A 22,813-nucleotide genomic window follows, 5' to 3' on the forward strand; every position below is an offset into this window, starting at 1 on the left:
AAGCTACTGTGGATATGGGAATTACAAGAATGTCTGCTGCCATCTTAGATAATACCCGAAATTTCATATGATTCACTTTTCACCATTCTAAAACATCAAAACCATATTGTAAAGTTTCCTCACAACTATATACACTTTCTTCAAGATAAATTTCCAATTCTGACCTTGGTGAATTAACTACATCCTTTTGTTTCATATAACTCATTAACTTTGACCAACCTGAACTTGATGAAGGCCTACGACTTGTGGAAACACCCATAGAGCTAGTACTTGAAACAATCTTTTCATTTCTAATATCCACATTATATAAGGATACATATTCATCGTAGATCTCATATAAGGTGCGTCGAACTAAATTTATATTCATTGTAGCTTCCTCCTTAGAATATATCACTGGAAAACACATTTCGATCAACTTTAATTTGACCCTTGAATCCAAAACTGAAGCAACAACCATCAATAAATTGCATTCACCCCAGTACTTCTCAAATTTCTCTTTTATTCTACTAACCATTGTCCTAATGAAAATCCAGAACTTTTTTTACCCTATATACCTCACAAAAGGTACAAATTAGAAGTAGGGTAGTCACTCCCAGAAATTATATTAGTAACTGCATTAAAAACTTCTAGAATCTCACACACCATGTCAACCTTTTCCCATTCATCAAAACTTGGCAAACAATCATAAGTTGGTTCTCTAACTTTAAATCTAGAGAATGCATCTTTGAATTTTAATGCAGAAGACAACATGTCATAAGTGGAGTTCCAACGAGTTGGACAATCAATAACCAACCTCTTTTCACCAAGTTCTAATTGTTGTACAATTTTAGAAAAAGTGCGAAGTCTAGTCTCAGACAGATTTATGAATTTGACACTTTCACGCACATTATCAATAATATCATTAATCTGAACAAGACCATCTTGGACTAATAAGTTCAAAATATAAGCACAACAATGCACATGAAACAACTTTCCATCACACACCAAAACTTTTTTCCTTGAAAAATCTTGTTTCAAAACTCTGATACAAACATCATTATATGCAGCATTATCAACTGAAATACTAAAAACTTTATTTTCGATCTCCCACTCTTTCAAACACTTGTAAATAGCATCTGTTATATCAACGCCACGAGGAGGAGGAGGAACATGCACAAAACTCAAGACTCGTTTTTGTAGCTTTCAATTACTGTCAATAAAATGCCCAGTAATAACCATGTATTCAATCTTTTGATTTTGGGACTTCCAAAGATCCGTGGTAAGACTAATCTTGTTAATCTCTTTTAACAAAATTTTCAATTTCTTTTTCTCTGCCTCATACACCTGCATACACTCCTTCTTAATGGTCTTACGAGATATTTTCTCATAATTCATATTTGCCATCTTCATTACAAAATTAAATCCCTCCTCTTCTACTATCATGAATGGATGCTCATGCATAAGAATCCAATGAGCAATGAGTACTTTCATTTTAGCTTGATCATATTTTCCTCCAAAATTCATAAAAGGAAGTCTAGATGGACTCTGATCAACAATAGACCCCGCTCCCACTGGTTGAAAGTTTAAGGTTTTTTGTTTTCTCATTGCCACTTTTCTACTAGTGCAATGTTTCAAATGTCGACTCATATGTGTGGTCACTCCACTACTAATAACACTCAAATTGATTTTACAATGAACACACTGAGCCTTTTTTGTATTATTAAGTGATACTTCTTTGAATTCCAACTACACATGAAACTTTTTTTGTCTTTTTGAAGTATGGGTAGAGTCACCTTCATCCTCATTTATAGTAATTTCATCTGGGCCCACTTCTATAACAAAGGGTAGTGACTCTGATGGAGTTGAGTCACTATTTATGGCCACACTAGAACAAGTGTTAATTATTGATGTCAATTGAGGAGGTGTTGACACTCTTACTTGATCTGTGTTAGGACCTTGAAGAGACCTATGAACATTTGACAAGGTTTAGGCATCATATATCATCCAATGAGTGAATTTAAGACATCAAAGGTTATCACACAAGATCTCAATTTCCAAAAGATAGAAAATGAACTATCAAATCACTTTTGCTAATACATCAAGCCATATAACATTTTAGAACAGCAGCAAATATAAGTTCAATGAGAATTAAGAAAGAAGGACAAAAACTAATATTTTTTATTCTTTTTTATAATAAAGAGAAGTTGGATGCAATTAAGAAAGCTCCTGATTCCATTAACTATAATAGAGTATTATTGAACAGAATATGTTATCAACACTAACTTTTTTTGTTTTTTTACAATAAAGAGAAGTTGGATGCAATTAAGAAAGCTCCTGATTCCATTAACTATAATAGAGTATTATTGAACAGAATATGTTGTCAACACTAACATTTTTTATTTACTTTGACGATAAAGAGAAGTTGGATGCAATTAAGAAAGCTCCTGATTCAATTAACTATAATAGAGTATTATTGAACAGAATATGTTATCAATACTCAAAATCATGAAATAAAATTTTATTGCTAAAATATATCAAGTAACAATTTGAATACCATTGTTGTTTATTGCTGAAATGTATGATAAACATACAAAATTTTATAAGAGGTCAGACACCTAAAAATAAGAAGGCAAAAAAGAAATAAGATCCCAAAACATAAAAATATTTGAAAGTCTAGAATAATAACTTCATTTATGAAGAACAGTGGAATTTGAGCAAAAAAATCATTGATAACCAACTATTTTCCAAACATTATAGCACTTGAGCTTAGTAAGTCATTCTGAGATATACAAAAACATAACAAATGACAAGGTGGGGGATTTTTCTCCTCTACCCTTCCTTTCCTTATTGAATGTCATAACTCAGTATGAAGTTTCCTGGCTCTCAGGTAGCTAGAATGCAATTGATGGCACACTCAAGCAAAACATAAAACAAAATGAAAAAAAAATTAAGAGAATAAAATAGGTCAACCTCTAGTAAGAACAGGTGTCACTGAAGCACCATTGAACTATTTGAGATGCAAACAATTGCAAGAAAAAGAGAGTATACAAAAAACTCATCTAGTGGAGGAACCTATTTTACAATACCAACTGCCAGAATTTGAATGCCCCATACAGATATTTTCCCAATTAAATTTATCAATATTCTTTTTTAAGTGTCTTTCAACTGATTGTTTCCTTGTCCAGTTTACTAATTCACCAAGCTAATTCCTTCATCAAGTTTCATAATATTTACTTCCAGACTAAAAGTCACCTAAACATTGACAACCATTTTCACCTTGACTTGTAACCTGGTTTGCACTCACTACAACAGGCATATATGTATGCCTTCGTAAACACTACCTCTTGTTTTACAGTCATCCCCACAGGAAACTACTGCCTAAGATAAAGTCCACAGTGAATTTTGTGACCTTTTGCATTAGAAATGGACACCCTTTGTATTATTCTTTCCATCAATCGGTATCCCCTATTAAGAGTTCCAAGGAACTATCTTTGAGTGGATATAACCATTAAGCACTTTTGAGTCAGTCAGAGGGAACGAAGAAAGATGATGGGAAAACATACTAATGAAATCAACAAAATTTGGAAAATATGTGTTTAAAAAGTAGAACTTTAGAAAGAAGGCAGTAACTTACTTGAATTGGCAAGAAGCTCAGAAGAGAACCCCGTTGGAGTGTTTGCTGGTAGAGCTTTTGGTAATAAATGTTGTTCTGCTAACCCACGCGAACAATATCTTCTGTAGAACAGCAAAAATAATATAGCTCGAACAACTTTACTGGATGTCTTTGTTGCTTCCCTTCAAGAAGAAGAAGTTGTACAACTCAGCTGAGAAGGGGTGAAAGGAAGAGAGGCCTATACCCCGTTATTAAACAAAAATGATATTTCAAGTTTACTTGTCATTATTTTCAAATCCCAAATATATAACCAAGCTTTAATAGAGGGGTATAGCTATTTTTATTTGTTGATATAAAAATTTTTTAAAAATCATAATTCGCCCCTCACCCTCCAAAATCACTTAAAACTAACTTTAACATTACCATTAGGATTTGAATTGTAAAGGAAATTTCCTTGAAACAGTGGAGGTTGTGCAGATCAGACTTGAAATAAGACATGAGAACAAAGAGAATAATTATGACCATCTTTGTTGGAAAATCCATCCCCCAAAGCTCTCTTTCTTTAAGTTATAGAGGAAAAGGAAACATCCTTATACAATCTGTATAAAATGATCTTCCCAGTACGTTGTGACAATGCATTTCCTTCTACCCTTAAATCAAGAACTCACCGTTTCAAAAAATCAAACAGTATCAACACTCAAAATCATGAAATAAAATTCATACCGGTAGTTTCTTCCAAGGATTTCTTCCCGAGTGTACTTTGTAAGTTCAAGAAAATTGTCAGGTGCAAATATCTACAAAAAAAAAAAAAAAAAAAATCGTTATATTTGCTTAGGCATAACTGCATTCTAATACGGAATATTTCACTTGCAAAAACAGTGTTCGCCATTCGGATATCCAAAAAGACTTTCCAAGAATGAAGGAGCACTGCTGAAACGAAGCGAGAGTTAGAGATTTTGTAAGGTTAGGTCGGCGATGAAAAAAAACAGAAGATTAAATAAAAATCTTACCTCCTTCCGTCGGACAGTCACTTTCGTCTCGTCAGCGAGGAAAAACTTTGGATGAAGAAATCGAAGAGGAAGAAGAGAAAGAAATCGTAGAAGAAGAAATTGAGGAATCGAAGAGGGAGAGGGAGAACGAGGGATTTGAAGACCAAATCCCCCATTTCCCCTGAATACCTGCCGATGAACAACAATTTTCGCAAGAAATCATCCTGAAACAGCATGGAAATGGCAGAGAGAAGTATGGGTTTCATAGGCAGCAAGACGAAACGAAGAGACGGTTTCCCCAAAAATTTCCAAATCCCCCGATCCTTGAATCGTTCGTTAAATTAACGAGTTGGCTCGCGAGCTGGCGAGCCGAACCTGGCTCTACTCAAGTTCGACTCGTTAATCTAAATGAGCCCATTTCTGAGTTCGAGCTCGGCTCGAGCTAGAAATATAACGAATCGAACCGAGCCGAACTCGAGCGGCTCGCGAGCCGGCTCGGTTCGAAGCCACCCCTAGCTGCAACGATGAATAAAGCCTACAAAGGCACAAACTTTGGGATGTGGATGGATCGTTTGAGCGCCCTTACCCCTTCTTTAATGGACCTAGGTAAGATAGCCCATTGCCATTGATGCTCAACTAGGCCATTATGGAGTCCCTCCCCGTGTGGGAGCCGCGGTGATGTGGGGTGGCCCTCCATGCACAGGACTCAGGAGTTCATATAGGGGAGGGGGAGGGGGGGTGGAGTCTACACTCGTGCCGCTGGCCACCGCGATCATCGATTAATATGAAATCTATTTTTTTAATCAAAATTTTAATCATATTATGATATGAATATATTTGTACGATTATACGATCATATGTACCCTTGCAATATTATTATTATAATATACTTTTAACATAATAATTATTTATTAAATATTAATTAATTACTAATCAATTATTAGTTTTAAAATACTTACTAGTTAATTTTTAATCAAGAACACTAAAAGTACCTTAAACCCTAACCAATAACCCGAACCCTAACCATAACCCTAACCTTAGTCATAATCATAACCATAACCATAACTGTAATTGTATCCCTAACCTAATCTGAATTGAAGCTTAATTAAACCTTAACCCTAACCTAATCTAGATTGAACCCAAATTATACCCTTAACCTAACCCACACCCTAATTGTAACCCTAATTAAATCCAAACCCAAAACCCTAACCTTAACCTTAACTTCCACCCTATCCGGCACCCTACCCTAATCCCTATCCTAACCTTAGCCTTAATCTTAATTTGAATCAAACTCCAAAAAAACCCAAATTTGAATCCAACCCTGAGCTTAATTTGAATTTGTTATGCACCTAGCCAAAACAATTATAGCCAGACTTAGGAGAGGTTGCTCATTGGCAAGGACACACAGTTACATGGTTTTGGTGGATTGGAGGCCGGTAATGGTGTGGAGAGAAATTTCAGGTTTTTTTTCTTCCTCCACTGGCTCTGCACTGTCAGGGTTTTCCTCCTCCTCATCATCTACTTCTAACCAAAACAACTTCAGGCATTGATGTCCAAAGGTATATTTTTCATCACAATTATAACATAAGCCTCAGGACCTTCTGTCTTCCATCTCTACCCTGTTCAATATTCTGATGAATGCCGGTTGTGATGGACTGGGCTTGGAAGCTAGGGGGAATTTGCAGTAGTACTGGAGCGCCATGTGGATGTGGTGTCAGCGGGCTAAATTAGAATGAGCAAATATTAAGTACCTAGCTAATACTACCCAAAAGACTGGTCTGGTAGGTAGCAGAAAGTCAAGTACTTAACCCAGGACCATAACATCACACCCACCTTCACGAGCCGACGACCACGACGACCACACTCTAGTGACGACCCACTCTAGTTTCTGCTAGGTCGCTCCCTCCGCTCAGGACTTTCGCTGCTCAAGACTCACACCGCGGGGATTCGCATTTGTGACGTAGCGCCTGCTCTGATACCAAATGTTATGCACCTAGCCAATACTACCCAAAAAACCGACCTGGTAGGTAGTGGAAAGCCAAGTACTTAACCCAAGACCATAACAAAATTCGACCCTAATTAAAGTCTAACCCTACTTTGAATCAAACCCTAATAAAATCCTAATCTAGAATATACCCTAATTAAAACCTTAACCTTAAGCGTAACTCGAACTCTAACCCTAATACGAATCAATCCCTAATTAAACCCTAATCCAAATCAGACCCTAATAAAAATCTAACCCTAAGCTATAAACCCTAACCCTACATCCTAACCAAAACCCAAAATATTATTAATTAATTAAAAATTAGGACATGGTTTTGATATTCATGGTTCATGTTGTTTTTGGTGTTGATATTCATGATTCATTTTTTTGTTATTATTACATTCTATCGCGATGCATATCTTTTATTGATATTGATGTATTATGTGTATAGAATTCGACCCTACTTGTTTTGGTCTAATCGGGTTAGACTGGGTTCAACCATTGGTTGGACAATGTCCAATTGGGCCATTTTCTTAATTTTTGTATATATATTATTTTGAAATTAAACATGAATCAGTCTTTCAGTTGGTTGATATTAACTCTTCTCCTCTGGTGCTTGATCATGGCTTTGAATCGTCGCTAGTAATAATTTTTCACCATTTCTTCATTAAAAAAGATTGAATTGAAAATTTTCCTCCCCTTTATAATACGCCACACACCCACCAATCACCATCCATACTATAAAGCCCTCCAATGCCTTCTCTCTGTCCTGTGTTACCCGTTCTGACAAAGCTTCCTCTAGAAACTGTGTCAAAGCCTATTGAGTGATGATCCCGGTCATCTATGACTGCGTAAATGGACGTCCACTCGAGTCTTGAACTAACTTGAACTTGAGCTGGGAACGGCTGTGATTATCCGGTTGGCCCATCGAAGAAATCCCGACCCTCGACCGAGACCAGGCAATTATGGACTCGATCTCCGCAAGTCCAACTGAGCAACTACACGAGTCTGGCCCGATACCAAATCAAAGAGTGGCAATCTCGTAAATTCTTTCTTTCAACAAAGTCAGCCAATTGCAGCCGTCTGACGTGTCACGCGGTCCTCTGGAGGCAAGATGGATGTACTTTACTATTACAAATTAAAATTGTAAAACATATTTATTTAGTTTTTCTACTTTTTCTTTTATTTAAATATTTAAATATTTAAATATTTAAATAATCCCTGTCTTCCATTGACTTGGGGCCAAGGAGGGACAGCAAAGCTGGGCCTGGGAGAGGGAACAAAGCTGTATTTCTATTCTTGTGAAAGTCCTCCGCCTTCTCTTGTTAGTATCCACCGCCACCAGCTTCTTCGATCTATATGCTTGCCCATGGACCCGCCGGAGGCTCCCGCCGGCACGCCGCCGCCGAGAAGAGAGATGCAGGGTCCCCGTCCCACTCCTCTCAAGGTAAGCAAAGACTCGTACAAGATCAAGAAGCCGCCACTCGCCCCGTCGCATCAGCAGTCCCAGCCTCCGCTCCATCCCCGCCAGCCCGTCATCATCTACACGGTCTCCCCCAAGGTTATCCACACCAACGCAAGCGATTTCATGACGCTTGTCCAACGTCTCACCGGTTTCTCCTCCGCAGCAGAATCCTCCTCTTCGTCAGCGGTCGGGTCGTCTAGCCAAAGTGGGGAGCTCTCGCCTGCTGCCCGGTTGGCAGCGATCCAGAAGACCCAAGTTGCGGAAGTGGATAAAATGGCGACGGAGGACATGGACATCGTGAATCAGTTAGACATGCCCGCGTCCTTCGATCGTGCTGGAAATTTCCCGGGAATTTTGTCCCCGTTACCATCATCTCTCCCGCTAATCTCTCCCAATTTCTTCTCTCCTTCCGCAGATCCGAATTCTCTCAGTTTCTTGCATGATCTCAGCCCGTTTTTCATGAGCAAGAATTTCATAGAAGGCACTTTCGTTCCCAGTCCGACCGCGGCCAGCTTCCTCTCACCCACGATAAGTTATCCGTCGCCGTCTTTTGACCTCTTCAATCAGTTCCATTACTAGACAGCAAAATAAGCAAAAAAAAAAAAAAAAAAAAACCACGAAGCTGAAATGAAACAAGATACAACCGCTTCTTTGTTGCCTATTTTCGTCATCTGAAACACAGACATAGGAGAATCCAGGCCTGTACCTGGGTTGGAACTTGGCCGAGGGGCAAGATGAAGCCGAGAAGAAAACGACGACAAAAGAGATCCACTTTGGTTGGTACGGTTGCAGAGACTTTAATGGGCCTTTATTACTGGTTTATATCATGTCTCCCATGGCCTGTGGCAGATGACGAGGCTTCTTCTTATCCTTCTAGGTTGGGCCGTTCTCTCCCTCTGTCTCTTTTTTGTTTTCTTTTTTCTTTTTCCCTCACACTTTTAACTTGTAATTTGTAATTTATAACTGCACCCGTGATAATTTCACCGATTCTTTTGTGCACGACTTGCTCTTATGTTTACCAAGTCCAGAGATTCTTGAGAATCATAATTATAAGAAAATTTTGAGTGTGGTTCTGCGGAAAAGAGCCAAATCCCTGAACTCGGCCTGAACCTCAGAGCTCGGATTACGATAAGAGCCAAGCACACAGCAAATGGTCCATCCGTCTTCATCACTTTGAACAGCTCCAGAGTGAAGCATTCTCATCTCCTGTCAAATTTGATGTCCTCCCAATCAAGGTTCCTACCCTCTCACCTGGAATAGCCTTGGAGATGTTGCCAGGCTTTGTTAGCTGCAGAAAGAAAGATCAACAATCACCAGACCAAAGCAGGATCTGCAATCCAACAGAGCAATAATCCAATCACAATCTATTTATACAGACCCTTACCTGGGATAACTTCTAAAAGGTCCCCCAGGTGGAATAACTTGGAGATTTCCCCGTTGTCACTTTTAATTCCTTTAAGAGGTGGGAATTGTATCATCGGATAGTAGGTGAAAAATTGTCATTTCATTAAGCTACAATGCCACTGTAGAAGGTCCAATTGCATAAAGCACCTCTACTATCAAAGTGGCAGTTTGAATATGCAACTCCTACAGTTCTGGTGTCATTTCGAGGTCCTAATACAGGATTTATATTCACTTACTCTCTGCACAACGAAGCACCACAGCTGTATCTGTTGTAAAGAAAGGATTACCAGTTCCAGCTGCAAAGACCACACCCCTTCCTTTCTCTAGATGCCGCATTGCTCTCCTTCTAATGTAGGGCTCTGCAACTTCTGACATGAGAAATGCAGTTTGCACACGAGTTGGAATGCCAATGCTTTCCATGGTTGCTTGGAGAAATATCGCATTCATAACAGTTGCCAGCATACTACACAACTCAAATAATCCAGTTTCATAAGATCAAAATAGGTTCCAAGGTATGTTCAGTTTACAAATATGAAAGAGTCACATCAAAACAGTGTACTCAATATAATCAGCAGATGAATGGTCAAGACCACTGCATCCGGCCCAAGAGGCACCACGAAAGATATTCCCTCCACCAACTACTATAGCAACCTGGAAAGGATCTTTTGTCACGGATACCCCTTCACTAACACATAAAGTTGGGAGGAATTGTATTTCACATAACATTTAACAAGAACAATGCAGCTTGGAAAAATTGGTACCTCTACACCAAGCCTAGTCACTGCAGCAACCTCCCTTGCTATGGACATTGTAATCTAAAAAGTATAAGAAACTTCAGAATAATTATTGACAAGCTGGCTACCAGCCTTTGACAAGGAAACCACAGTTGTTTCACCAGAAAAAAATTGATTTGCAAACAACCAAGAATTCCTTTGTGAATTCAGAAGCCCGGCTTTGACAACATGAGGTTGAGAAGGACATTGTTGAGATGGGAGTTACATATTTCGTTTCTAGATTCCCACTATAAAGATATCTATCAGGACAAAAGAAATATATTGAAAAAATTCACACCTTTGGGTCAATATTTTGTGTCTGATCTCCTGCAAGTGTCTCTCCACTGACTTTGAGCAGCACCCTATGCCATTTATATGATGGCTTTGTGATGGCAGCTTCATCTGCTGTTAAACCAAAGGATGTCATTGTTGATGCTGGACATCTGATCATAATTGTAAAGTTAATAACTGCTACAAAAGAAAAAAGGTTCTGTACATTTATTATCCATAAAAAATCATTTATTCGATTAAGTAGAAAACTCTGATAGTGAACTTTTGATACTAATTAAGCAGTGTCCATGACCATGGCCACTGGTTCCGCAGAAAAGAAGTGAATTAAAAGTACAAGTTGTAAACCTAGAAAGGAAGACATCATATGCTTTGACAATGCAAGAACAACAATGGTTTCGTCTTACTTTCACTAGTAAATAGTTGGCATGACCCAAGTATAGGCAACTATTGGTAGAAAAGTTCATCTATGCATTTCATACCAAAAATACAGAAGTTGCAAAACCTCCAGATACAAGGGTGTAGCTAATATACTTGAAACTATTGGCCTTGCCACCCTGTGAAACCCGAGGTCAGCCCTGCAGTATTTTTAACATGCCAACCATCAAAAAGTGAATTTGAACCTAGTCAGAGGGCTTCAACCACTGGTTTTCTTAACATTGACCTCCAACAAAAGCACTTCAGGAAGCTAACATAGAGCTGCATTAGGATGGTCCGGATAACACATCTTCAAACTGAATTTCCAGATAAAACCAATTGAGAGCGTGTACCCACACATACGCACAAAATAGAAATTATAAAACTGAAGTAACAAGTTAGTCCATGGCAATCCTCTCTCGCACTGGCTGTTTAGGTTTCACTCATTACTAGCTGCGGAGCAAGCCGTGTTCTCATTCTCCAAATGCCAAAATGCTAAACCAAGAGAAGTGGAAGAATAACGTTGTCCACGTCTCATCACCAAATCCTGGAGTCAATTTGTCGGACCCCTCAAGGAACTGATGCTCACAAACTTATCCTCTGGTCCCCAACAATCAGCAGAAGAAAATGACCCATCCATAACCAAAAATGCCTTCTTAAAATTGTCCATCACAAAAAGCCGACAAAAGAACAATCTGCATATACCCCAGATACATTACTGATCTCCCTCCCGAATATCAAACAACACTTCAATCCAGTTTCTTTACTTACAATTCGTTAATTATTTGAAATTAAAAAAAAAAGACTAATTGATGTTCGAACACTTACATTGCCAAAACACCATTTCTGCTTTGTAAATACCATGTCTCAGTTAAACAAAATGGATTTCTTTCAACTTTTTGGAGCCTATCCTATACTACGCAGCCCGAGAAAAAGAAAGTATAGACAACCCCACAGTACCTTAGATGGGTCGGCTCTTGAAATGGGCTCATTTCAGAAGAAAAATCGCATAAGACCAGACGACTAGATGAGACGTTTGAAGACTTGGAGCAGCAGAAGATGAGGAAGAAGAAGCAGAGATAGGGAAAGAACAATGGCTGGTGTGAAGGGTTAACGGAAGAAAAGCAGAAGAAATCGCCATCTGACAAGAAAAATGATCACTGCAAAAGGGATGCCCTCAGTTCCCCCGGACTTCGACGGGACAGACTCGGTAATTCCCTCAGTACTTCAACTGAAACTCCTCTGCTTTCCACGCTCGTGAGCAGAGGGGACTAACCGACTCAGTAAGGCACTGGGGGCGAATGCAGTTTGCTATTCCAGTTTCGGGAAAAAAGATACCATCGGAAGGCACCAAGCCTGGACCCGCATTTTACCATCTTTCAGTAAATTCCCACAAACAGACCAGAAAACAAAGAAAGGAAGACCCAGAGCAAGAGCAAGACTAGGCGATAGATAGAAATATTTAAAAACAATAAAATATGTAATGTTAACTCCTTAAATATATATCCGGGCATTTGGTCTAGTGGTATGATTCTCGCTTAGGGTGCGAGAGGTCCCGAGTTCAATTCTCGGAATGCCCCTCCTTGTTTTGGTTTTAAATTTGTGTCTTTTTCAGAGTTGTCACATTTTTTTCCCCTATCTAATCAAGCATCATTTATTATTTTAAAAAAATACAAGATCCTCTTTTCAATGTTGCACCGTGCACGGGTAGATTTCTCTACATCTTAAGCTTAACTTAGTATACTCGATTTTGACTCAATGCCGAATTTTATAAAATACCTTGGGGAGTTTGGAGGTTAGACAAGAGTTGGTCAATCCATCCATGAATTCACCCCATCCATTGTTAGAGGGCAAAGGGTCAATTTTTATCTTCAGAAACTACCTTTCTCATGCATGTTGTGGGGAGTGGCTGCAATAAACTGCCACTCTTTTAGAAAAGAAAAAAACAAAACTACCTTTAAACTTCAAAGTTTGGCTTCACCGACTCTTTGTGAAGGTTCTCTTACATCTGCTTCCTAAATTGTAAAAAAGGAAGTGGAAGAGACGACTGGCATGGGGCTGACTATAACTTGGCCTTCCAAAATCTTCACTTAGTCTTTTGATTATCAAATTCGAGCTTCTAAACTTGACCGGACTGCTGTATGGAAGGCTTAAAGCATGTTGCAGTCGTCAACTTCGCAGATTTTCAATTAATAATGAAAACCGAGGTATTACCATCAAATTTCAGATGCTATTTTTCTCATTTTGATTTCTTTCCCATTGTTCAGCTTAAAATTTTCATTGGCAACTTTCATATCTATCTTATTTACTTCAAATTCAGGTTTTTGTCCAACTCCAAATCAGTGTGACGTTAGTAAAGTTGAACCAAAACAATGCTGAAAATATGGTCACAAACGTTAATTTGGTCTTTCAGTCTCTTCACATATCGCTCCCATGTTTTGCTCTCCTCCAGCAAAGATTTTTAGAATTTTGCCCATCATGCTTGGACAAGAGCAGATTATAATACCCATTTAATCCAGATAAGCCTAACATTAGCATCGGTTGCCCACTCACATTCTCTGTAGCAACTACGAAGCACTTAAGTTGAATGAACAATTCTTATGAATTAAGAAGAGTCACCCTCCATCTCAGACATGCATCAGAGAAAGGAGCCAATCTTGTCGAAACCAGTAAATTTGGACCACAAACTCCAGATGGATGCAGATGTGTTATCACATACTAGGAGGATCATATGAAGCTCCCAATCATATATACATCTCAGACCATTATTCTCCACAAATCGTTGCCAGACATTCTGCACTTATTTTAAGAAATGGGATTTCAAAAGGGGATGATCCTGGTGATGACTCTTTAACTCTGGAAGAAATGTCAAAATTTTCAAATAGCTGATACATAACCTCATTAGGCAAGCAAATACGGTCCAGGAGCTCACAGTAATAAGCCCTAATATATGAGGGCTGGCTCCCTTTAGATGCATAAAACACTTAACTCCAAAAGAAAGTCTTAATTCCTAAATTGCTTTGAAATAAGTAAATTAGATCTTCGAAGGGATCTGAATTATGAACTAGAGCCAAGCAAGTCAGAGTAATAAACCCTTATTCATGCACGTGTCTTTTGGGCTGCTTATAAAATGAAATGGAATCTTGAGAAGAAAAAAGTAAGAAATGGGAATTGGGATAAAGATGAGAAAGTTAACTTTCTGAACAATCTCAAGATAAGAATCAACAGATATAAGATTCTGCAGCCATAATGGGTTGGCTGTACTCGCAACAACATGAATTTGGAAATAGTAGATTGCTAGATACAAATAAAACTCTTGCCTCTACTATCTAGGTAACCTTTCCATTGAAATGGAAAGAGATAAATAAAATTCATGGTACCATTATAGAGCCCCAAGCCATAGAAGCACAAAAGCCCTGTAGCATGCATCAAGCTCCATTGCCATAGGGCTACACACCTAATGTGCCTCATGGCTGTTAAGCTACAGGGTTACGCACCTGATGTGCATTTCTTGCCCCAGTGACACCTAAGGTTATACACTTCAAGCACCCTTGTAATCAAGTATAAAGCCCCTGTATACAATAGGAGTGTCAAGCATTACTGATGCCCTTTTATGCACGCAGCAAAAGTTTGCCATATTGTGTCAGTATTGTTGCAACTAAAATAAACTTTTACAGCCCCCACCCCTCTAGCTCACATTCAATGACGCCCATTGCAACAGTGGGCCTCTGACATGGATATCCTAATCCTGGTCTTCATACACTTAGGGGGTTAGTGCTCCACGGGTTCAAGATCAAGTTCATGTGATTACATGCATTATTGACTTGAACCTGTTAGTGGTACACCTCCACCGGGTTCAAGTGAATGAAGCAAATCATTCACTTGAACTGGCTATAGCATTAAGCGACTGAATCAGGATTCTCACCTAAATCCTGATTCATTCACTTGAACTCGTCGGGCCCGAAAGAAATTACCTCTTCTCGTCGCTCACTCTGCTCTTGCTCCCCTGTCGTTCGCTGCTCTCACCCTCTGCTCTTTACTCTTGCCCTCTCCCTTCTCCCTTCTCCCTCTCACACTCCCTTCTCCATCTCGTACACACTCTCCCTTTTCATCACTGGCAATTCCAGTGGAATTGGGCTTGCCCTTGCCCACCGCACCGCCTCTGAAGGGGCCCATGTCTCCATTCTTGCTCGAAGCTTTGGGAAGCTTGAAGAGGCTCACAACTCCATCCTCCTGTCCACTGGGGTTGATGTCTCCATTTACAATGCTGATGTTCGGGATTTCAAGGCTCTTTCTCAAGTCATCGATGAAGCAGACCCCATTGACGTCTTGATTTGCAATCAGGGCATTTATGCAGCACAAGAGTTGGATTCTCAGAAATGAAGGAGGTCAGTTTCATTATTTATGTCAATTTGGTGGGCACGTTTCACTTGATCAAGGCAGCCTTGCCAAAAATGAAGAGTAGAACGGATCGCCGACCTGCCTCCATTGCCCTCATGTCATCACAGGCAGGTCAGGTATGCTACTTTCATTTTGTGTACCTTCAAGAACTCTTTTTGTTGGATCAAAATCACTTATAAAAAACAGACTTTACTTCTTTCTCGCTCCCAATAAAGAAAAAGGAACTGGAAGTTGATATTCGCGTTCAGATGGGAGCTACTAATCTTCTCTGGCTGTGGCCAGTGGCAGTGGAAACATTGGAGACAGTTTTGGGTACTTATTTCTCATTTACTAGGGCCACAATAACAGTGCAACCATATTACCTGGTTGATCCCCGATACTCGCTTGATATTAGCATTTTCTATCCGCTACAGATATTAGCATTTTGTTGGAACCTGAGCTTGATATTCAATGCTTATATTACCTGGTCGATCCCCGATACTCACCTGCAGAGAACAAGAGCAGACCAGAACTCACCAAATTAATAGCGTCCTCATCCGGTGCTCTGAAGGCTGAAGAAGTTGCTGAAAGAACTCTAAATGGCATTAAAAGTGGGAGTATTTACTGTCACATGTAACTTTGATAGTGGCACAATTGGGTTTAGTTTGGTCCAAGATATTCAGAAGTTGAGTGAAATTTTGACAATGGACTTGAGGACATATCAAGTGAAATTGAGGAAACCTCTTATAGCAGAGGTTATGGATCAAGAGATTCTAGGCATGCTCCACCTTCAGCTAGTGGTGCAGGGATGATACCAGTGAGTACATCATCTTTTTTAGGTTTTGGATTATATTTTGATTGTTTTTTCTTTAAATTGGTAAAGATTCTATTGAGTTCAATTCTTTTTGGTCAATCTCAGATTCTCAATATTCTTGCTAAATATGGACTCCCACATGGCATTTCTGGATCTCTTGGACTCCACAGGGAGATTGAAGCAGTGAAGCATATGATTGCTGTAAGGATGAAGGTGATCCAGAATTTTTAAATGTTTCTGAGGTTCTATCTGATATGCCCTCAACCAAGTTTTCAGAAGAGCTGAAGGCTACTATTTCTGATACTTTCAACAGTAATCACTAGGAAGGAAGGCAAAATCTCTTCTCTAAATATGCTTCATCTTCCTGATTTGCAACTTTGATGCACAATTCAAAAAATTTATGTATTTCATCAAACAGAATAAGTATTTTTAATACAATCTTTTCACGGATAAAACTGAAAATCGCCGGTAACATCAAGTTATCCGCTTCATACTTTCTCTTTTAGTGCTGCTTTTTTTTCAAGCTCTGTCTATACTGTGTTATGATAATTTTTTAAGATATGATCCCTTTATTTTGTTGAGCTACAGGAGGAATCAAATCAACGACCATGGGACCAGTCATTTGTGCATTGTCAAACCGAAATTCTGTTTCCATGACCTCTACTGTAAATTCATACTTCAGAGCACAATTTTTACCAACCAGAACTGGAATTTTGCTGAACAATGAAGAGGATGATTTCTCCATCCTTGAAACAATTCATCTGGGATATAAGAATAGAACAGAATTGCAATATCAAATGACGCTTACACAATCTATTGGCTAAATGTAATATGGAGTGCAAACGAGGAAATAAATTTTAAGCCTCAATGGCACCAAGTGAGTAATAGATCCCTTTAAGAAAGCCAAAGTAATCTGAATTAGCAAAAGATTGCAGACAAAAAGAGTTTAGTAGTAAGAAATGTTACAAAGATACAGGTTGAATGATGGGTTTGCTCCCATCTACAGCCTACATGAGAAGATTCCAATAGATTGGCCGTGCATTTTTTCATTGCCAACTGTCTGTAGTATTTCGCAACCATATCTTCCCTCTTGTTCTGAACCTTAGAGAGAGAGAGAGAGAGAGAGAGAGAGAGAGAGAGATGTTCTTACTATTGTTCTTTGAAAACTAATCCTCATTTCTTCTTCTTCTTTTCTTGGGAAAAGTTGATTTCTTTTTCTTTTCTTTTCTCACCATTTACCTACTGAATGCAGCCTTTATGTATAAATGATAGCAAAGTGGGTCCTGTATAACCAAACTTCTGGTGTAACAACAGTTATTACTGGTTATGAATAAGGCTTTGAGTCTTATCTTGTTATGGTCCTAGGGTTAAGTACCTATGTCTTCCGCTCCTAACAGGCCGGTCTTTTGGGTAGTATTGGCTAGGTGCTTAACATTTGGTATCAGAGCAGGCTCCCACGTCGCGAGTTCGAGTCCTGAGGCGCGCAAAGGCTGGATTAAAATTACTGGTAGGTTCGGAAGGGGCGACCTAGCGGAGGGGGCGACCTGGAGAACTGCGAATGGGCACTAGGAGTAGGCCGCTGCTAGAGTAGGCCACCGGGTTGGGCCAGTGTCATTGTGCCGCCGTGGTCGTTGGCTCGCGAAGGTGGGGTGTGATGTTATGGTCCTAGGGTTAAGTACTTATGTCTTCCGCTCCTAACAGGCCGGTCTTTTGGGTAGTATTGGCTAGGTGCTTAACATATCTCCAGAACAAATTTCATTCCTTTCTCAGGAACTAGTTAAGGGCTCAAAGATACTGAGCGTAATGCAAATCTTGGTTGAAATTCCAAGACATACAGCCAGCAAGTTTGTTTTGGTTAATTGTCTGTTTAGATATATGTTCTATTTAAGTATATTTTAAAAAGTTACTCATTCTCTTGTTTTGGTTATATTTTTTATTTTAGGATACTAACACTGGAAACTGTTTTCCAGTGCACTTGAACTCGTTCACACTAACACCAACTTTCACTTAAACCAAAAGTGAACTAAACCTTTCCCCCCCCCCCCCCCCCCCCCCCCCCCCTCACACACACACACACACACCCTATTACGGATTCCACCTGTGTAAAAGGATTTACTTCAATTGAGCTATTTTGAATTACTTAACAAAAATTTGCCAAAAGAACTTGAAACTCATTTTTTTGGCATTTGAACGTCCTAGTTTTGTTCTACTGCATTAAACAAAATCTAAAATCTTTCTTGATCAACCTTCCAGTGAGTTAAACAAACATTTTTTCTTTAAAATTTATAAGTAAAACACCTTCAAGGAAATGATATAACTAGCCAATTTAATTCAGAAAAGTAATAATAAAAGACTGACTAAGGCAATGTGATCGAGACAAGTAACATAAAATTTGGCCAAGCACTAAAAACTTCGGATACCTGCAAGATTATAACCTTGGGTTGGGCCAGTCTACCTGATCCAGAGTATTCTTTTGAGTTTCAAGGATTCTCAGACCTGCATAAATGCCTCCACTAATAAGCAGAATTCACCATAAACGTTTATAGAAGCATTAAAATCCTTGGGCAATAGAAAAACATAAAAAGCAACCAAGACTATGATACAGATGCTCTCCCACTCCATAGTGAATGGTGCCTTGGACTTCTAGTCAAAAGGACTTCACCGTAGATGCAAGACACAAAAGATGCTGTCAAACATGTTTAAAGTTGATCATGCCATTCCACATTAATTAAACAGCAAGAAAATCTGAAGAAAAACATTCTGACAAGGGGCATAATCCTAGGGACCATGTTGGGCATTCCATATCACCAGACAAGCAACCATACCACGCTATTACAGTGTCCAACGACAATCTGCACCAACTTTGTTACAACATTAAACTTGACTATGCCTTAACACTCTTGATTACATGCACCTTTTCTTCTGTGTCAGCAACCAGTCATTGCACATATTGCTCTCCACCACTAAATCTATCAACACAGTAATGATCAAGCTCCTCACCTCACCTGGCTCATATCCACATTATTATTTAGGTTTCATACATATCAACATTTCCCTTCTTCACCATTCCTCAAATACCACACAAAATCACCTCACATCCTTAACAGGCACAATGTTTTATCTTGTCAAAGTTCACAAAGAGCCAGCTTTTTTCATCCATCTTCCAATCACAAATGGTTCTCTGTATCAAGTCGTTTAAAGAAAATTTGATAAATCCTAACCTGGATATGATTGCTCTAGCTCTAAATAAGGTATATTAACAGGAAAAATATAATCTCTTGTTGTCAAATTATTTGACGAAGAAGACAACCTAAGGTAAGCAGTAGTAACATAACTTAACTTAGATATACCTCAAGCTCACCCTCCATTCACAAAATACTTTACATCTCATATTGCATACCAAAACACGCAGGAAATAATCTCTAACCATTACCTTCTGCTATCAACAGAATTCACAAATTTGCAGCGGCAGTTCCACACGAACTCATGGGACCACCTCAAGCTCCTTGGTCTTCCTGACTACATACTGTCGCAATATAGTAAGTCTTGCTGTTTCAAACGCAAAATAACCCAATGCAGCAAACATTGCACTGTGAAGTACTCTTGGTCCCATTCCCCGTGTCAGTCCAATCCAGCCCTCTTCTTTCAAAATCTGTGTGATTGTGGCTGAAACCCCACCGATTCTTTTCTTCGCATCGCCTTGCATCTGGGTCATTAACCTCGTCTTCACCACATCTAATGGCGTGGTCAAAGATGCTGAAATTGCGCCTGCAAGGGCACCGCAGCAGACGCTCTCTATAGGCTCTAAATGACCTTTTTTAGTTGTACTCAAAACAGCAGATTTCAAATACTCAAATGAAGAATAGCTCAACACTCCAGCAGGTAAATTCCTAAGAAGAGTAGCAGAGTACCCCGCGTACAGACCCAAAATTCCGTCTCTCTCCAAAATTCTCAAAAGCACTTCCCAGGACCGCCCCTTGGCCCCTGCCTGCATTCTTTGGGTGATCAATTCTTTAGGCACCATTATAGCAGATGAGATTATATTGCCCATTGCTCCAGCAGTCGGTGGTATAAGCAGAAATGGGTAATTAGGCACCTTCGACAGGATAGACTTGCCGAACTCGCATGTACCAAAGTAGACGGCAGATGAGGCCGTTGAACCGACGATGACGGCGGAAACTCCACTGTAAAACCCAAGAATTCCACGTGATTGGAAGGTTTTGACAATTGCATCGAAGGTACCGGAGTAAATCTCAGACGCTCCCTTTGTTTGGAGCTTAGTTTTGATGGTGTCGAGGGGGAGCAGGCAGACGTAGGTAAAGGCCCCCGCAATGCCACCGGCCATTGCTCCAATCATAGCTTTCTCAAGAACTGAGACATTTTTCATTAGGTTTTGGACTTTCAAGCTGCCTCTCGCAGCCGGCTTTATCCAGTCCTGCAAAGAAGGCGTCGAGCTTTTGGAGGCTATGAGGGAAGAAGAGTGAGAATGGACTTGGTCTTGGGCAGAAATTGAAGTAGAAGAGAAGGCGAGGGATTTGTGCTGAGGGCGTTTTATACATCTTTCAAAAACGAATTCTGGGTTTTGTGAAGCGGAGCGTCCGGCCTGGGGCGGATTTGAGAGTGGAAAATGCGCATTCAGATTACAGAAAAGGGCATTGAAATCCACACAGCTATCATGGAATTCTAGATCGGGATACCGAGAAAGAACAGAGAGCCTTGCCGAGATTTTGTTATCCGTGAAGCTTTCCATGGTGCTGGAGCGTCGTCCTCCCAGAACTTGAAACCCAGTCCTTTCGCACTATCCCCACTCTTAGAAATGGACAATCTTATCCTGTTTAAACTATGGACGCTAATGCTGCATACGCAGAGAGTCAGAGACCTCTTCAAGTGAAGGTGAGGTCGTGCATCTTCATTTTGTTGACTTGCCCCATTGCTGCGTGGCGCCAACAGCCATGGGGGGTTCCGAGTTGTCCTCTCGTTTCTCGTGCCGGCCACTTCGGGAATTCTTACTCCGAGTTTATTATTTCGATTGCGTTACAATTCACCGTTTGAAAGCTTAAAATTACTCATTTAACTAAATAATACTAAGATTGTGATTATTTTCTACCAAAGAATAATAATTTGTCGACTTTGGGATGAAAATACATTTGGGTTTCAATTAGCCATTATTCCTCCTAATCAAAGACTTAACTTAAAATAGGGCATACTATGCCAAAATTTTAGAAGAGATAGAATAGAGTTGTAAATGGGTTGGGTTGACCCACTTGCAACTCATTGGGTATTAGGTTTAAAAAATTAACCTATATATTAGTGTGTGTGTGTGTGTGTGTGATCCAATCAAGTTAATTAATATTTTTATCCTCCCATAAAGTTGCAAATCGGATCGGGTGATTTGGAATCCACATGCAATCTATTCTTATGCAGATTGAGTCAATTTTTTCATCACTTCAAAGTAACAATTTTGGACTGAAATTGCATCTTCACCAAATTAGTTGTCAATCTACAAACCAAGGAGGGTGAATAGATTTACTATATTTTTATTAGACTTAAAAAAAACTTTACACAAACACATCCACTATACCAAATTCTTTATAGTGGTTCACAATCACTATTTCAGGTCGCTAGTCTACTCCTAAGGATCTCTTACTCTAGAGTTAAAGATTTTATATTGATATGCCTAACAACACCTACAACAATGAACAAAACTGGTTTAATTTTACAACACCTACCCAAACACATAGAGGTTTACGATCAACAACACTAGTTGTAACCATGTAGACCCAAAGGGTTTTTTTACAATTTTATCAATCTAAGAACAAATTGATCTTATTGAAAGGAGAGGGAGAAAAAGAAGACATTTTATATTTATTTTCATTTTTGGTATACTTTTGATTTGATTGTACAATATTAGTATTATATGAATTGTAATTGTAATATAACACCAACATTATAAAAATTTATCATAGTTCTAAAAAATAATGAACCATTGGTTCCTTTGAATTGGTATGAGCAGTTGTCATCTTAGGTTAGAAATCCTACAAAATAGTTCTTTAATTTTTTTTTGTTGGAATTATGGTTTCAAATATATTATTTATGAAATAAAATTACCATGATTTATAGGCATGGGGCCCACTTCTAGATGCATTGTCATTGGATGTTTGGTACATGGAATAATGGCCAGCACATCCCCCTATAGAGATAAATTAATTGGGTGCATTGTCTTAGTGGACACATCCCTTGGGAATAAGGAGATGTATCTCTCTTGAGGGGATGTATCCTTATGAATAATCATTAGTGTCACACCCTTTGAAAATCTATAAATTCCTCCATGGTCTTACAAGTGAGGCTAAGGCTATTTGTACACCCAGTCTGGCTGAACGGGAGCAAGCTTATCACTTGTAAATGAATTATCAAAGGTTATCTTGTGCACTTCAAGTTCTATTTATATTCTTCAAGATGAAATGTATGCTCTCTTTATTCTTCTTATTTCAATTCTATGATATATGTATGACTCTCATGATAAGGAGAATTATGGAGGATTTAATATCTATTTCTATGATGTTTATTTTATTATTATTAGACATCAAGTCTAAAAAATACAAGTGAATAATGCCTTTGTTGGTATCATAGAGATAGATTCTAATTTTTTATATTTTTTCCATATTTTTTGGATTTTTTGGCTATTTATTTGTGAATTGTGTTCTGGC

The 22,813-nt window shown here is 39.0% G+C and overlaps 3 protein-coding genes and 1 non-coding gene across 5 annotated transcripts; 2 read left to right on the plus strand and 2 right to left on the minus strand.

Annotated features, from left to right (window-relative positions):
- The first annotated feature begins 7,815 nt into the window (after positions 1-7,815).
- Positions 7,816-9,752, plus strand: LOC137959951 (protein MKS1-like). Its single transcript, XM_068807382.1, has one exon. It carries the CDS (start codon positions 7,935-7,937, stop codon positions 8,607-8,609), a length of 675 nt encoding a protein of 224 aa, XP_068663483.1. The 5' UTR covers positions 7,816-7,934; the 3' UTR covers positions 8,610-9,752.
- LOC137958662 (uridylate kinase PUMPKIN, chloroplastic-like) lies at positions 9,199-12,202 on the minus strand. The gene is made up of 7 exons (XM_068805743.1): positions 11,873-12,202; positions 10,506-10,650; positions 10,196-10,249; positions 9,994-10,085; positions 9,671-9,897; positions 9,415-9,483; positions 9,199-9,332 (listed from the first exon to the last, which is right to left on the minus strand). The coding sequence occupies exons 1-7, from the start codon at positions 11,902-11,904 to the stop codon at positions 9,199-9,201; spliced, it is 753 nt and encodes a 250-aa protein (XP_068661844.1). The 5' UTR covers positions 11,905-12,202.
- Positions 12,203-12,420: 218 nt separating this feature from the next.
- Positions 12,421-12,492, plus strand: TRNAP-AGG (transfer RNA proline (anticodon AGG)). The gene has a single exon. It is a non-coding gene; the product is annotated as a tRNA-Pro (tRNA).
- Positions 12,493-18,410: 5,918 nt separating this feature from the next.
- LOC137959016 (protein MITOFERRINLIKE 1, chloroplastic) lies at positions 18,411-20,936 on the minus strand. 2 transcript variants are annotated; one of them, XM_068806272.1, is made up of 2 exons: positions 19,540-20,936; positions 18,411-18,602 (listed from the first exon to the last, which is right to left on the minus strand). In XM_068806272.1, exon 1 carries the CDS (start codon positions 20,854-20,856, stop codon positions 19,591-19,593), a length of 1,266 nt encoding a protein of 421 aa, XP_068662373.1. In that variant the 5' UTR covers positions 20,857-20,936; the 3' UTR covers positions 18,411-18,602; positions 19,540-19,590. The 2 variants fall into 2 exon arrangements, with proteins under 2 accessions (XP_068662373.1, XP_068662374.1); XM_068806273.1 differs by lacking the exon at positions 18,411-18,602 and adding an exon at positions 18,643-19,287.
- Positions 20,937-22,813: the final 1,877 nt, after the last annotated feature.

This window comes from Aristolochia californica, unplaced genomic scaffold (assembly GCF_029961685.1).
Source record: "Aristolochia californica isolate CCGP_79_NKW_82.1479 unplaced genomic scaffold, dmAriCali1.0.hap1 SCAF_3, whole genome shotgun sequence".
NCBI lineage: Eukaryota > Viridiplantae > Streptophyta > Magnoliopsida > Piperales > Aristolochiaceae > Aristolochia > Aristolochia californica.